Source organism: Gadus macrocephalus, chromosome 15 (genome assembly GCF_031168955.1).
Source record: "Gadus macrocephalus chromosome 15, ASM3116895v1".
Lineage (NCBI taxonomy): Eukaryota > Metazoa > Chordata > Actinopteri > Gadiformes > Gadidae > Gadus > Gadus macrocephalus.
The window spans coordinates 7,293,147-7,310,873 of NC_082396.1; the positions used below are offsets into that span (position 1 = coordinate 7,293,147).

The 17,727-nt window shown below is 48.0% G+C and overlaps 1 protein-coding gene and 1 long non-coding RNA gene across 2 annotated transcripts; one reads left to right on the top strand and one right to left on the bottom strand.

The window, feature by feature from the left end:
• Window positions 1-1,763: 1,763 nt before the first annotated feature.
• slc30a6 (solute carrier family 30 member 6) lies at window positions 1,764-17,631 on the bottom strand. Its single transcript, XM_060073843.1, has 16 exons — window positions 17,610-17,631; window positions 17,152-17,451; window positions 16,586-16,632; window positions 15,082-15,168; window positions 14,185-14,269; window positions 10,783-10,825; window positions 10,495-10,560; window positions 9,766-9,846; window positions 9,308-9,343; window positions 8,823-8,917; window positions 7,317-7,365; window positions 3,535-3,654; window positions 3,054-3,156; window positions 2,894-2,941; window positions 2,752-2,820; window positions 1,764-2,618 (listed from the first exon to the last, which is right to left on the bottom strand). Exons 1-16 carry the CDS (start codon window positions 17,629-17,631, stop codon window positions 2,148-2,150), a joined length of 1,722 nt encoding a protein of 573 aa, XP_059929826.1. The 3' UTR covers window positions 1,764-2,147.
• On the top strand, window positions 12,269-12,713 carry LOC132473021 (uncharacterized). Its single transcript, XR_009529241.1, has 2 exons — window positions 12,269-12,418; window positions 12,497-12,713. It is a non-coding gene; the product is annotated as an uncharacterized LOC132473021 (long non-coding RNA).
• Window positions 17,632-17,727: the final 96 nt, after the last annotated feature.

Consider the following 17,727-nt stretch of genomic DNA (forward strand, 5'->3'; position numbering starts at 1 on the left):
CGACGTTCGGTTACATCTGGTCTCAAACGCTTTGGTTTGTTTTTGATGGTTGAGGATGTTCCTTTCCTAAGTTTAAAACAAACCAGATGAATACAGATTCACATCATTAGCATCTGCAGTTAGACCATCACATGACCAGACAGTAATACACGCACGCATACGCACATGTACACACACACACACACACACACACACACACACACACACACACACACACACACACACACACACAGACACACACCACCACCACAACACGCCCTCTCATCTCCATGGCGATGCAGAGGTTGTGATGGTCCAGTAGAACCGCCTCATCATCAGAGTTACAGCATGACCGCGGACCAGGGAGCAGTCTTCTGCAGCCTTCATCACCCTGTCATCATCCTCATCATCATCCTCACTATCGTCTTTATCATCATCATCTTCATCATTACCACCATGACCATCATCGTCATCTCATCATCACCATCACGGCATCATCATCCTCATCATCATCATCATCATCATCATCATCACCTCATCATAATCCTCATCATCACCACCATCATCATCATGAACACTGATGACTCGACCCGCATGATGTGATGTTCCTGATAAAACATCTTTGGTAATCTATTACAATAATAATAAGACCATTGTCATTTTTTATATTGCCTTCAAATAAAGTTCAGTATTGTCCTCATAAGTGAAATGTTTAAGATACGATAAGTTAAGAAATTATAGCGGACCTAATATGGTGCCCCGAGGTTCACCACGGTACGTCATCACGTCATGAACCGACGTTGGCGGGCGTGTGTAACGTGTTGTGGTCGAAATCTACAACACGTACACACTCGCACACACACACACACACACGCACACACACACACACGCACGCTCACCCCCCCCCTACACACACAAAGCCAGCACGTCCAGCCGTTATTGAAAAGCGACGCTAAATGAACCAATCAGATGAGCGATGGGCAGTCCCGCACACACACACACGACACACAAAGGACTCCGCTGCCGCGAGCGCTTTGAAGCCGATTTTGCGTCTTTTGAAACTGTTCATTGAATATAAATTAATTTAACCAATGATCTAATAACATCTAATGCAACACTTTGACGTACATTTCAAAATGTCCTCCGTTTAATGGAGGAAAAGCATGAAAAAATCCTTCCTTTTATAATAATACACAATTACTTAATGATTCATTAAGTTATTTGTTATTCATATTAATCAATCAGCTCAATTCAATTTCATATTTATGTTTTAGCGCTGTTATTTAATGTTATGGCTTTAATTTAATTCTTCTCCCTTTGAGCAATAGTAATAAAGCAATGAGTCAATCATTTCATTAATCTCGAGTTTGAGATTCATAGCTGTGTGTATATTCAGCCTGCTTCAGTAATATTAATAATTGTACATAACTCGTATAAAATTATAAAAAAAACGTACATTAAGGAGAAGAACATCATTTCATTCTAATAAATATGAATGGCCACACTAACTTCATTATGTAAAAATAAATGCTTTGCTGATTGCATGTTATTATTACTGGTATAACAATAACGTTATGATTAATAAAGTAAGGAAACACACAAAGAAGTTCAGTCCTCCGGCCTGCTGTATGGCGCCCCCTGCTGACACACACGCGCGCACGCACACACACACACACACACACACACACACACACACACACACACACACACACACACACACACACACACACACACACACACACACACACACACACACACACACCCCCCCCCCCCCCCCCCCCCCCCCAGTTCTACTGGGCAGCCCCCAGTAGAACCAGTAACGGAATGGTTATACTGGGCAGCCCCCAGTATAACCAGCAACTGACTGATGGACAAGGAGACAAAGCAGGAGTTTGTATTCTTTATTAAAGCAGCAGTATGTGTCCCCCCCTCCCCCACCCCATATCTCGGCGTAACCCTTAAAGTAGAAAATATACACAAACCCGGCTGTACCTGAACGCACCGCTACTGCAGCTGGCTGCTGCGGTGCGTTCAGGTACAGCAGGAGATACCGCCCTCTACAGACACTCTGAGACATCGACCCCCCTTCGGCAAACGAGGGGGAGTGGCTCCCGGTCAGCAGATTAATCCCCTGCCTTTTGGGCGGAGGGAGGGGGCGGAGCTAAGAGTCAAGGGTGGTAGTGTCTGTACTGGTTCTGGGGCGGCGGGTGGCTGGTTCCAAACCCAAGAGGAGCCGTGCGGTAGCTGTGGGCGGAGGCCCCCTGGAGGAGGCCCGGGCGCAGGCCCTGTGGCGCGGGGCCGGCCGGGTAGGCGAGGCCCAGGCCCGAGTGCGGCCTGCGGGGCGTGTTGAAGGAAAACTCGGGGGGGGGGCCGAGGGGCTTGGACGGCGTGGAGGTCAGCGGGTCTGGGAGGAGGGGAAGGAGGGGGGAGGAGGAGAGGTGGGCGTGGCCGTGGCCGTGGCCGTCACCCGCCCCGCCGCCGTGGGGTAGGGGCCCCGAGAGGAGGGCGGGACGACTCCAGTCGTCCTTGAAGATCTGGACGGACAGCGTGGCGACCAATGGGAGGAGGCGGTTGGTCACATGGGCCAGAACCAGCTGCTCGTTAGCATCGCGGCGGATACGCACGTGGGCGGAGCCAGCCTGGGGGGGGAGTTAGGACAGGTTGTTGGTATGGAAAGACATGCAGCCACTGATCACTGATCGTGTTGATCTGGGCAATGACGTGCTGCCAGGCAGACTGGTCTCCATGAAGACGGTATCCCGGGATACGTACCAGCGAGCCGAAACCGACGGTCCAGAAGTGTTCGTTCCTCACCTCCAGCACGCCCTCCAGTGTGGACACCTGACACACAGCGGCCAATCAGCACCCAGAATCACAACAGTCCAACCAATCACACTCTGATCATGAGCCTCACCTCCCGCAGCAGCTTGTCCAGTTGGCCAATCACGTGAGAGGGCGTGGTCTGGGGAGGAGGGAGGAGGGAGGAGGTGGTTAGAGCAGGGGTTCAACAGCTCGTTGAATATGGCCTTTTGATCATCAAATGGGCTCAGAGCACCAACCCTCCACCCTCCTACCTGAAGCAGCACCTTGCCGCTGTAGAGGCTCATGGGGTACATGGTCCCGAAGGTCATCAGCGCTATGGCGACGGCGGAGGCAGTATCCACGGCAACAAAGTCACTGCAACACACAAACACACACACAAAGGTAGATCAAAACAAAGAGGAAGGGGAGGAGTCTTACTGTATCTCTCTATAAGGAGGGAGAAGTCTAACTGTATATCTATGAGGGGTCTAACTGTATCTCTATGAGGAGGGAGGAGTCTAACTGTATCTCTATGAGGAGGGAGGAGTCTAACTGTATCTCTATGAGGGAGGAGTCTAACTGTATCTCGATGAGGAGTCTAACTGCATCTCTATGAGGAGGGAGGAGTCTAACTGTATCTCTATGAGGAGGGAGGAGTCTAACTGTATCTCTATGAGGAGGGAGGTGTCTTACTGTATCTCTATGAGGAGGGAGGTGTCTTACTGTATCTCTATGAGGAGGGAGGTGTCTTACTGTATCTCTATGAGGAGGTAGGTAAGGAGGAGGGCGCAGGCTCCAGCCAGGTTGATGAGGACGAAGGGGTTCATACGAGGAAGCAGCACACTGCTGAGACCTGGGAGAACCCCACACACACTGGAGAGAGAGAGAGAGAGAGAGAGAGAGAGAGAGAGAGAGAGAGACAGAGACAGAGACAGAGACAGAGACAGAGACAGACAGAGAAAGAGAGAAAAAAAAATAAAAAAAGAGAAAGAAAAAGGGAGAGAAAGAGAAAAAAAAGAGAAAAAGAAAAAGGAGAAACAAAAAGAAAGAGAGAAAGAAAGAAAGAGATCGAGAGAGCGTTTGCGTTATAATCCAGACAGTGGGATTAAAGATAAACAAATACAAAATACTTGTTGTGACTCTTCACCGACACACACAGATCTAGGCTACAATGTCCTGTTCACTTCTGCCCTGTGAGCAGAGAAACTGTGTGTGCGTGTGTTTATGTGTGTGTGTGTGTGTGTGTGTGTGTGTGTGTGTGTGTGTGTGTGTGTGTGTGTGTGTGTGTGTGTGTGTGTGTGTGTGTGTGTGTGTGTGTGTGTGTGTGTGTGTGTGTGTGTGTGTGTGTGTGTCCCTGATGGGCACAATAGAATGTAATATTCATCTGCGGTTCTGGGAGCAGAGGAAGACAAGCTGTGCTTTTAGATATGAACTAAAACATCAGATATACCTCCATACATTAGGACTGTTCAGAACTACCTCCATACATTAGGACTGTTCTGAACTACCTCCATACATTAGGACTGTTCTGAACTACCTCCATACATTAGGACTGTTCAGAACTACCTCCATACATTAGGACTGTTCAGAACTACCTCCATACATTAGGACTGTTCTGAACTACCTCCATACATTAGGACTGTTCAGAACTACCTCCATACATTAGGACTGTTCAGAACTACCTCCATACATTAGGACTGCTCTGAACTACCTCCATACATTAGGACTGTTCAGAACTACCTCCATACATTAGGACTGTTCAGAACTACCTCCATACATTGGGACTGTTCTGAACCACCTCCATACATTAGGACTGTTCTGAACCACCTCCATACATTAGGACTGTTCTGAACCACCTCCATACATTAGGACTGTTCTGAACTACCTCCATACATTAGGACTGTTCAGAACTACCTCCATACATTAGGACTGTTCTGAACCACCTCCATACATTAGGACTGTTCAGAACCACCTCCATACATTAGGACTGTTCTGAACCACCTCCATACATTAGGACTGTTCTGAACCACCTCCATACATTAGGACTGTTCTGAACTACCTCCATACATTAGGACTGTTCTGAACTACCTCCATACATTAGGACTGTTCTGAACTACCTCCATACATTAGGACTGTTCTGAACCACCTCCATACATTAGGACTGTTCAGAACCACCTCCATACATTAGGACTGTTCTGAACCACCTCCATACATTAGGACTGTTCAGAACCACCTCCATACATTAGGACTGTTCTGAATTACCTTCATACCAGTTAGAACATTAACATGATGTATATTTAAACTTGATAAAACATTAACATGATGTATATTTAAACTTGATAAAACATTAACATGATGTATATTTATACTAGTTTTAACATTAATATGATAATATTTATACTAGTTATAACATTAACATGATGTATATTTATACTAGTTCTAACATTAATATGATGATATTTATACTAGCTATAACATTAACATGATGTATATTTATACTAGTTACAACATTAATATGATGTGTATTTATACTAGTTATAACATTAATATGATGCTATTTATACTAGTTATAACATTAACATGATGTATATTTATACTAATTATAACATTAACATGATGATATTCATACTAGTTATAACATTAAAGGTCCCATGGCAAGCTACTTTATGGATGCTTTAATATAGGTGTTAGTGGGCCCTAACACAGTATATTAAGACGTTCCCGAAATTCAGCTGTGGTGCAGAATTACAGCCACTACGAGCCAGTCGCACATTGAGCTTTCCCCAAACGCGCCGCTTCGGTGTCTGTAGCTTTAATGCAAATGAGGAGGAGAGAGGCGGGTGAAGGAGGAGGCTGGGGGTGTGGCCCTGAGCAGCTTGCGGCCACAGTACCATGCGCTCTGGTTACAGTGGATGTATCGCAATGGCGAGGCGCACACAGCCTTTGGCCGTGTTCTGTAAATATTCTAGAACACTCCGGGTGCTCTGGCGGGAGTCCTGGAAACTATATCTAAATAATATCATAGTATACATAGATTTCTATATCATATAATACAAATGATCACGGCCAAAAGCTGTGTGCGCCCCCAGACTATATGATGAATCTCAAACGACTGCGTCGGGTTCTCTGACGTCTCTGGTTCTTCCACTTCCACATTAATCTGAAGTAGACTGAACCACGACATGGAGGAGAAAGGGATTGTTGCCCGCGATTGTCTCCCGCCAGAGCCCCGCTGCCCGCTGACGAGGCACCACTGCCTCGGAAGCGGGCAGCGTACCTCGCGGCGGTGGCGCCTCGTGGCGGTGGGCAGCGGGCAGCTGGGCTCCAGCGGGAGACAATCGCGGGCAACAATCCCTTTCTCCTCCATGTCGCGGTTCATGTACTTCAGGGAGTCAAAGCAAAAGTTCCTTTTCCCCCCAATTCCTTGTCAACCATGGCTGAGAAAAACCCACTACTTGTCGCGTTGTGGAAATACCAGAGACATCAGAGAACCCGACGCGTTATGCGCTATAACACCAACAGCAGAACGGTTATCCAAATAACAAACAAGTGTAGAACAGTCGTAGCTCATTGTCGGCCCAAATTCTCTGGGCGGGCAAAGCAGTGAAGGGGAGGTAACATTTCCCCGTATGACAACCTACGGGGAAAATTCCAAATCGGCACGTCTGAGCTTTGTTTTTTCAGAGGCGGAGCAGGATACCAAGTGCTCGTTTTACACCTAACGCCATTTTTAGCTACTGGGGGACCATAGTCAGGCTAGGGGAACTCATATTAATGTTAGAAAACGTCATAAAGTTAAATTTTCATGCCATGGGATCTTTAAAATTATGTATAATTATACTAGTTATAACATTATAATGATGTATATTTAATTTATATATCAATGTTTGGATATTCAGACTAGAAGCTTCTACAACAGTCAGGATGACTACATAATTCATGTTCTGAATCCTCAGCGCTCCAGAATATATTACATTCACTAAAGCTCCCCATGCTCAGCACTGTGTCTGTGTGCCGTGTCTGTGTGTGTGTGTGTCACTGTGCTTGTGTCTGTGTCTCTGTGTGTGTGTGTGTCACTGTGCTTGTGTCTGTGTCTCTGTGTGTGTGTGCGTCACTGTGCTTGTGTCTGTGTCTCTGTGTGTGTGTGTGCGTCTTTATATGCGTGCGTCCATTGCTGCCTAAACTCTACCATTAGTTAATTACAACTATTTAACAACTAGAACTACAACTACAATTATACAACAACTATAACTATTTTAACTAAGGTACATACTCCTAGCTCTAGAGAAAGGTACAGACTCCTAGCTCTAGAGAAAGGTACAGACTCCTAGCTCTAGAGAAAGGTACAGACTCCTAGCTCTAGAGAAGGGAAAAGACTCCTAGTCTAGAGAAAGGTACAGACTCCTAGTCTAGAGAAAGGTACAGACTCCTAGTCTAGAGAAAGGTACAGACTCCTAGTCTAGAGAAAGGTACAGACTCCTAGCTCTAGGGAGAGGTACAGACTCAGAGCTATACAGAAGGTAGAGAGAACCTACCTTCGACTCAGGTCTGCTACATGCTCTTGTAGCCAACTGCTGCTGGCAGCTGAGAGAGAGAGGGAGACACAGACAGACAGGCAGACGATTAAAGGTTGAAATTTCAACATCTGACAACAAACCTAATAAAGCGCACCATTTTATTACTTCATCAGTCCTCTAGTAAGAAAAATGGCTAATAAAGTTAAACGTGTCTCTTTTAGTGATAAAATAGAGAATGTGTCTGAGACTGTTTAACAGGGCCAGTGGGTGTTTGCACAGTGAGCGTGCACGTTACGGGAGGAGGGTGAAGCCTGACTACATTGCCAGGCCCAAAGGCACTACGTCAGGTCACCTTCCCCCTAATACCCTGCTCACAAACACACACAGACACACACACAGACACACACACACACACTCGAGGCGTGTGTGAGACAGATTCTGTCCATGCTAGAGTGACTCAGTCCAAACAAACATTCTAACAGAGTAACTTATTTATGATCCGTGTCTGCATGGGAGTTACACTGTGTGTGGTTGAGTTAAAGTGTGTGTGTCTGTGTGTGTCTAAATGTGTGTGTGTGTGTGTCCCTGTGGCTTCACTACATTACCACTGTCTGGAACATGTTACATAACACACTTTACTTTCACTTCACTAGACTGTGTGAGTCAGAGAGAGAGAGAGAGTGTGTGTGTGTGTATATGTGTGTGTGTGTGTGTGTGTGTGTGTGTGTGTGTGTGTGTGTGTGTGTGCGTGCGTGTTGTCATCCTCCCTTTTGAAATGTCAGATGTTAAGTGATGTTGAGACTGGTCCAACACAAACACAAACTGCTGTAGTTGTGTGTCAGTTATTCTCTTCTGACCTATTTTATCAGAGAGAGAGCGAGAGCGAGAGAGAGAGAGAGAGAGAGAGAGAGAGAGAGAGAGAGAGAGAGAGAGAGAGAGAGAGAGAGAGAGAGAGAGAGAGAGAGAGAGAGAGAGAGAGACTGTGTGCATGCGGTCTGGTTAGCAGCAGACCAGCGGTGAGGTTAATCTGTCCTGGGGTCATCAGTGGCCTGACCTCACCTCCCTCGCTCTACTTGTCTCCAACAGTCCTCCAACCTCCTGCTCCTCCTCCTCCCCCTGGTCCCCCTGCTCCTCCACCCCCTGCTCCTCCACCCCCTCCACCCCCTGCTCCTCCACCCCCTGCTCCTCCTCCTCCCCCTGGTCCCCCTGCTCCTCCACCCCCTGCTCCTCCACCCCCTCCACCCCCTGCTCCTGCTCCCCCTGCTCCCCCTGCTCCTGCTCCCCCTGCTCCCCCTGCTCCTCCACCCCCTGCTCCTCCACCCTCTCAGTGTCCCTTACATTAGGGTTGACGTATGATGATGATAATAGTATATTGGTGTGAAATACTCCTTCAGACCTCCAACCAATCAGAGCACCCCAACGTGTGATGCATCAGCTGTCTGGACGGGGGGGGCATCTGCTCCTTAGCTCCTCCCCGTTCTCTTAATGAACACAAGCACGTTGGTGAATGCGTGTGTGTGTTACCTTCGGAGACGTAGCTGAAGGGTTTGTTCCTGACCGAGAGCAGCGTGAAGAGGTTGAAGAACAGAGCCACACTGGTTCCTACCAGCAGACGACCGCTGGACACACAGAAACAAAACTACAGCTCAACCATGGCTCCTCATCACAATGAGAGAGAGAGAGAGAGAGAGAGAGAGAGAGAGAGAGAGAGAGAGAGAGAGAGAGAGAGAGAGAGAGAGAGAGAGAGAGAGAGAGAGAGAGAGAGAGAGAGAGAGAGAGAGAGAGGGCGAGGGAGAGAGACCCAGATGTTGGAATGTTCTGTTCTGACAACAGCTGTCAGCATTGGGATAAACACAAAGCTACTGTGTGTGTGTGTGTGTGTGTGTGTGTGTGTGTGTGTGTGTGTGTGTGTGTGTGTGTGTGTGTGTGTGTGTGTGTGTGTGTGTGTGTGTGTGTGTGTGTGTGTGTGTGTGTGTGTGTGTGTGTGTGTGTGTGTGTGTGTTTCTTACGTATGGACTTCAGGTTGATCCATGAAGCGCTCCACACTGGAGCGAGAGAGAAAACAGTTCACCACTTAGTCAGAGACACATGTTAATGACTGACTCACTGACTGAAGGACTGACTGACTGAGTGAAGGACTGGCTGACTGAGTGAAGGACTGGCTGACTGACAGTGACTGACTGAGTGAAGGACTGGCTGACTGAGTGAAGGACTGACTGACTGACTGACGGACTGGCTGACTGACTGACTGACAGTGACTGATTGAGTGAAGGACTGACTGACTGGCTGGCTGGCTGACTGACAGTGACTGCCTGACTGACAGTGACTGACTGAGTGAAGGACTGACTGATAGTGACTGACTGAGTGAAGGACTGACTGATAGTAACTGACTGAGTGAAGGACTGAGTGACTGACAGTGACTGACTGACTGACAGTGACTGACTGAGTGAAGGACTGACTGGCTGACCTCTCCTTGAGGATGAAAAGCGCCCCCAGCTGGATCAGGACGGTGGAGGAGAAGACGGCCAGGACCTCCAGCCTCTGGAAGCTGAGAGAGGGACGTTAGACCACCTCACCCCTCACCCCTTATCACCTCACCCCTCATCACCTCACCCCTCATCAACCCTCACCCCTCATCACCTCACCCCTCACCCCTTATCACCTCATCACCTCACCCCTCATCAACCCTCACCCCTCACCCCTTATCACCTCACCCCTCATCACCTCACCCCTCATCACCTCACCCCTCATCAACCCTCACCCCTCATCAACCCTCACCCCTCATCACCTCACCCCTCATCACCTCACCCCTCATCACCTCACTCATAGTGTGTATTAGTACACAGTAGGACACTGTGTATTAGTACACAGTAGTGTGTATAGTGTGTGTATGAGTACACAGTAGTGTGTATAGTGTGTGTATTATTACACAGTAGTGTGTTTAGTGTGTGTATTAATACACAGTCGTGTGTATTAGTACGCAGTAGTGTGTATTAGTACACAGTAGTGTGTATAGTGTGTGTTTAGTACACAGTAGTGTGTATTAGTACACAGTAGTGTGTATAATGTAAGTATTAGTATACAGTAGTGTGTATTAGTACACAGTAGTGTGTGTATTAGTACACAGTAGTGTGTATTAGTACACAGTAGTATGTATTAGTACACAGTAGTATGTATAGTGTGTATTAGTACTAACCCAAAGGAGTAGAGCTGGCTGGATTTCTTCATGCCGACCCAGGAGCTGATGAGACTGGTCACTAAACTACAGAGAAACACACAAGGGTTAGCTAGTGTTGACCTTTGACCTGTCACCAGGCTAGTGGTAACCCGTCACCATGCTAGTGGTGACCTTTCACCAGGCTAGTGGTGACTTTTGACCCGTCACCAAGCTAGTGTTGACCTTTGACCTGTCACCAGGCTAATGTTGACCTTTGACCTGTCACCGGGCTGTAAGCAGTGTAGAGGCGCAGGCGGGGGTGTTTACCTGAACAGGTCGAAGATGGTGAGGTAGGTGTAGGCAGTCAGGGCTGGAAAAGACAGAAGTGTGTTTAGTAACATCCCCCAACCTACAGCAGGCAGCAGCCTCACACATCAGGCTTTACATTCAGATCTAAGTAACTGATCCTGGTGGTAAAACAGAAACCTTCCTTAAGGTTTCTAATCCCCAGCGTGTGGCCTGTCCAACCAGCCTCGTTCAGCAGGACGGTGACTTCTCTGCACGAGAAGATCCTGATTCTCACATCGAAACCATACAGAAAACAAGGCATAGCTCCTCGTAGTTACTGGTTTGAAACAAGGCTCTCTGCCCTCTCCCACAGAGCTTCTGCTGTAACCCAGTAGGACTGCTGGACCAGAGGTTCTATAACCCAGTAGGACTGCTGGACCAGAGGTTCTATAACCCAGTAGGACTGCTGGACCAGAGGTTCTATAACCCAGTAGGACTGCTGGACCAGAGGTTCTATAACCCAGTAGGACTGCTGGACCAGAGGTTTTATAACCCAGTAGGACTGCTGGGTCAGAGGTTCTGTAACCAAGTAGGACTGCTGGACCAGAGGTTCTATAACCCAGTAGGACTGCTAGGTTAGAGGTTCTATAACCCAGTAGGACTGCTAGGTTAGAGGTTCTATAACCCAGTAGGACTGCTAGGTCAGAGGTAGGGCTGTACGGTATGGACTAAAATGTATATCACGGTATGATTTGAGGAATAGACGGTAACGGTATTATATCACGGTATGTTAATTTTATCTTCTAATTTTGATATAAATGCCTCTGAAGGGGTAAAATACTGGAAAGGCAGCAAAACCGCGTAATTTTTTTTTAAATCTCGCATTACTTACTTTGTTACGCGTTACACACAACATTGTCGACCGGTCACACCGGTCCCGAGGTAACGTCAAAATCCATACCGTAGCGCAAATTCACACCGGTATACCTTCAGCACCGTTTATACCGTACACCCCTAGTCAGAGGTTCTATAACCCAGTAGGACTGCTAGGTCAGAGGTTCTATAACCCAGTAGGACTGCTAGGTCAGAGGTTCTATAACCCATTAGGACTGCTAGGTCAGAGGTTCTATAACCCAGTAGGACTGCTGGACCAGAGGTTATGCTGTAACAAAGTAGTGTCAATAGGTGTATCATGTATAGTTTCTATAGGTGTATCATGTAGTTTCTATAGGTGATCATCATGTATAGTTTATATAGGTGCATCAGGAGGAAGGAAGTGTTTGTTTTCAATCCCCTAACTGTAGGAACAACTCCAAAACATTCTAATCAATAACTTCTTAACACAAAAAATCAATTACTGACACACACACACACACACACACACACACACACAATATCCCATAACAGACAGAGTCCTCAGTGGGCGAAATGAGATCCTCAGAATAAAAACTGTTTGTATTCATCAAAAGAGAAGAGAGGAGAGGAGGAGAGAAGGAATGGAGGGGAGAAGAGGAGAGGAGGAGGACAGAAGGAGAGGAGAGGAGAAGGGGAGAGGAGAGGAGGAGAGAGGAGAGGAAGAAGTAGAGGAGAGGAGAAGAGGACAGGGGAGAAAAGAGGTGGGGATAAAGAAAGAGGAGTAAAGAGGAGATGTGGGCAGACAGAAGTTGGGGAGGAGGTGAAAGGAGAGGAGCCATTGGAACGCAGGGGGGAGGAGGAGAAAGGAGAGGAGCCATTGGAACGCAGGGGGGAGGAGGAGAAAGGAGAGGAGCCATTGGAACGCAGGGGGGAGGAGGAGAAAGGAGAAGTAAGTGGAGCTAGAGGATAAATATTTAATGTCATCTGCAGCAGAAACATCTGACTGGCTCTTTCAACCTGCCACACACACACACACACACACACACACACACACACACACACACACACACACACACACACACACACACACACACACACACACACACACACACACACACACACACACACACACACACACGTATCAGGTGACTGCCGGTCAGGGTTTAATGCTGTAAACTAAATGATTCTATCGAACGGAGTGTCCCTCCCCCCACACCTTGGTGAAACCAAAACCTGACCCAGAGGGGGGGGGGGGGGGGATGCTGACCACTACTGAAGTGACAACGCACACACACTCACCAAACACACACACACAGACAGACACAGACACACACTCACCATACACACACACAAACAGTGGACACAGCGGACATAAATATGCAGACGATGTAAACAGTGTGTCCTCTGACTACCCGGGGTCCTTTTAGCAGGGCAGGAACCTGACCGGCACCTCCTGATCAAACAAACAAACTGTGTGTCTGTGTGTGCGTGTGTGTTTGTGTGTGCGTGTGTCTATGTGTTACAACCCCCCCCAATGGGTCGACTGCTCACCAGCTGTGTTCTGACACACAGGAACACTGAGAGCCTAGGGACACACACACAGGCTAAAAACAACAAAACAAACATGCTGCTTTTCACCAACTATACTACGATAATATCATATCTAATTCTTTACACTGCATTGTTGCTTCTTCGATTCCTACAGGTCGACAATAACAGTCCATTGTAATGGATGCTATTTCAAATCGGATTTAATGTTATTTTTTTTGCAAAAACAATGTACGATTTATTTAGCCAATAGGGACTCCTAACTAAGATATCTAGTATTTAGGTCCAGACATGTAGATATAATATATATACGTACACACAACAAGAGGTGTGTGTGTGCGTCTGTGTGTGTCAGGGACCTGATGTCTGTAAAAAGCAGTAAGCTGATCCAGTGAGGCTCTGCACAATTTGATACAGGACACACACACAGACACAGAGCTGATGTTTCAGAACTAAAATGACCACATCATTAACTATACTCTATGCTGTGACACAACACACAGACACACACACACACACACACACACACACACACACACACACACACACACACACACACACACACACACACCCACTACATCCTGTATGCTGTGGCCTAACCTACTGCAGGATGGAGCTAGGATCTAGGAGGAGTGATCTAGGAGCTAGGAGGACTGATCTAGGAGCTAGGAGGAGTGGTCTAGGGGCTAGGAGGAGGCAGACTGGGCAAAGTATAGACGTTGGTGTCGACTTCCTTCTCCAATACCTTCTTCTTCCTGTCTGTTCCCACATCAGCCTTCCTCAGTGTGTGTGTGTGTGTGTGTGTGTGTGTGTGTGTGTGTGTAAGGTTACAACGTCCCATGATATTCCAGAGGGATGGATCTCTCTCAGTGGACAAAACTCACCAACCACAAACATGATCAATCAGGGCAGGTATTAATTATCCTGTGTGTGTGTGTGTGTGTGTGTGTGTGTGTGTGTGTGTGTGTGTGTGTGTGTGTGTGTGTGTGTGTGTGTGTGTGTGTGTGTGTGTGTGTGTGTGTGTGTGTGTGTGTGTACCCATGCTGTTGGTGGAGCTGCACCACATCAGGAGACATCCGGTACAGAGCAGGTTGAGTGCTCCGAAGGCCAGGATCCTCCAGGACTGGGAGGGCGACACAGAGGACAGAGATACAGGACGAGCAGCACGGTCGAACCCTGGATCCTGATTGGGCGATAGCCTCAAAGGGTGTGTATTCTTTTTAATAATAATATAATAATAATCAGACACCTCTGGCTTTTAACATTACTGAATCAATGCGCTCCTCATCTAACATTCAACAACGGCCCAACACAACGTCCAGCCTGTTTCCACGACAACGCAGAGAGCATCCTGAGGAGGAGAGAAGGCCGTTGTGAAGCCCTCCTCTGGTGGTCCTCCCAGCGGAGGAAGGAGCTTCATCCTCTGACAGCACGCACAGCCCCGGTATACACCCTGGTACACTCCTCTGTATCATGCACCACATGCAACATCATCACACACATAAAGATAACCTCTTTGTAGGGGGGGGGGGGGGGGCTGTTGGTTCAGCGCCTACGGTTGTGTTTTGACAACCGACACATACAGTCACTAACACACGCACAAGCCTGTCCCTGCCCTGGGCTCATGCACACGCAGTATGCTGCTGCCCTCTACTGGGTGTGTCTCAGTATGAAATCATGTGGTTCTTCATGCTAGTTCACTGCGGGCTAACAAAGGCTGGCCGCTAAGCTAACGGAGGCTAAGGGTTGGAAAAAGATAAGATTGTGTATTGTTGTGTGTTGTGGTGTAGGTGGCGTGGGCGGTGTAGGTTGTGTGGGCGGTGTAGGTTGTGTGGGAGCTGTAGATGGTATAGGTGGTGTAGGATTCGTGGGAGGTGTCGGTGGTATGAGTGGTGTAGATGGTATAGGTGGTGTATGTGGTGTAGGCCCTCCTACCCGTCGGTCGGAGGTGACCAGGCGGAGCTCCTGGGACAGCCTCCCCAGCACGGAGCGGGGCGTCCGCCGGAAGGGGTGGATGGTTCCCTGGGGACCAATCAGAGACACAGTGATCAATCAGACACGTGATCATTAGACACGGGGACCAATCAGAGACAGGGACCAATCAGACACGCTGACCAATCAGACAAGTGACCAATCAGACACCAATCCCACTGCCTCAGCCCCACAGCTGAAGAGGAGGATGTGTTGACAGGAGCAGCAGTCCAGACCTCATCCAACACCGCCACCCAGTGGTGATGGAGAGAATAACGGGACATACTAATATAACGTCACTATGAAGAACACTACAGTCTTATACTGTGAGCCGCCCAGTAAAACCAGTCTGCTACTGATTATACTGGAAGCCGCCCAGTTCAACCAGTCTGCTACTGGTTCTAATAGGAGCTGCCCAGCTCAACCACTGTCTGCTACTGGTTCTTCTTGGAGCTGCCCAGTTCAAACACAGTCTGCTACTGGTTCTACTTGGAGATGCCCAGTACAGCCACTGTCTGCAACTGGTTCTACTGGGAGATGCCCAGTACAGCCATTGTCTTCAACTGGTTCTACAGGGAGCCATTTGACACAGCAGCTGAACTGCAGGTGCGTCCAACACATCAACACAACGACACATTAACAACACACACTGTCACATCAACACATCAATAACACACAGTATCACATCAACCCATTAACACATCAACAATACACACCGTCACAACAACACATTAACACATCGACACATTAACAAGACACACGTCACATTAACACATCAACATATTAACAACACGCACATTAACAACACACATCAACACGTTAAGAACATTCACCGTGACATTAACACATCAAAACATTAATTGGTGTGTCGATGTCGTCACATCGACACACACGTCACATCATTAAATTAACAACACAAACCGTCACATGAACACATCAACAACAACACACCGTCACATTAACACGTTGACAACACACACCGTCACATCAACACATGAACAACACAACGTCACAACAACACATGAACAACACAAACCGTCACATGAACACATCAACAACAACACACCGTCACATTAACACGTTGACAACACACACCGTCACAACAACACATGAACAACACAACGTCACAACAACACATGAACAACACAACGTCACATGAACACATCAACACACACGTCACATGAACACATCAACAATAACACCGTCACATTAACACATCTGCACATCAACAACACAAACTGTCACATCAACAATAACATCGGGGCATTAACACATCTACACATCAACAACAAACACCGTCACATCAACACATCAACAACACATGAACACATCAACAACAGACACTGTTACATTAACAACACATACTGTCACATCAACACATCAACAATACACACTGTCACATCAACACATCCCCACATGAACAACACCGCCATCACCCCCGTCAGTGCGTAAGTAGGCAGAGTCTTACCAGGACGTACGTGTCGTTCTCCTGCTTCTTCCGGTGCATCAGGAAATCTGTTGGAGGAGAAACTAATGAGGACCAGTTTGAACACCCGTCCCCCCTGGACTGGGACCCCCCCCGGACTGTCTGGGACCCCCTGGACTCGGACCCCCCTAAACACCTACTACAACGCACCACATAAACGCACACACTTCCTCACACACACACCCTACCCTACACTACACTACACTACACACACACACACACACACACACACACACACACACACACACACACACACACACACCCTATGCCATGTACACTACACACACACACACACACAGTAAACACCACACACAGTAAACACACACTACACCACAGGACCCCCTGTGACGTCTGTTTCTCGACATGTTAAGGAGGAAGGATACACGGGATAACTCCGCCGACAACAATCACAACACGCCGTAATTGGTTGTTGTTGTTGATGTTGTTGTGTCCGGCGGAGTTGAGCGTGTACGGAGCGGCCGGACAGAGGAGTGTCTGAGGAAGGTCTGAGGAAGGTCTGAGGACCGTTAGCCGTTAGCACAACAAACCTCCAGAGTCTCCGCTGTGGAGGACGTCCACCGACACCGCGTCGGGCGGCGGCTCCGGTGGAAACACCTTCCGCTCGGTCACCCCCGACGGGACCACGTCCGGCTTTGAGCCGTACTTCCTGGGGTAGTAGTCCCCGACGCCGTGGTACGGAGCTCCGGCTGAGGACGTGGACGTTCGGCCCTCCATCTTCAGGCTGCAGGCGGAAGTCCTCCGACGGGATGTGATTGGCTCCAAGACTCGGCTCTTCCTCGGTGGTTTCCGGCCGGTCCGCGGGCGCCCCCAGGCGGATGGAGGGGGAACTGACCCGCAAACGCGCGTTAACTCCGTTTAAAGCGGATTTCATGAACAGTTCTCCACAGAACAGAATCAAACACCGTTTCATTGAAGAGAGTTTAATGCCGTATGATATCAGAATAGCAGGCTAGTCCACACAATGCAACAACAGTAGGTACAGAACAATATAGTGTCAACAGTGACATAATCACATAGAATACTAGGATATATATATATATATATATATATAGGCGGGGGCTGGTCTCCATTTGAGGGATGTGATTGGTCCAGGGGGGGGGTTT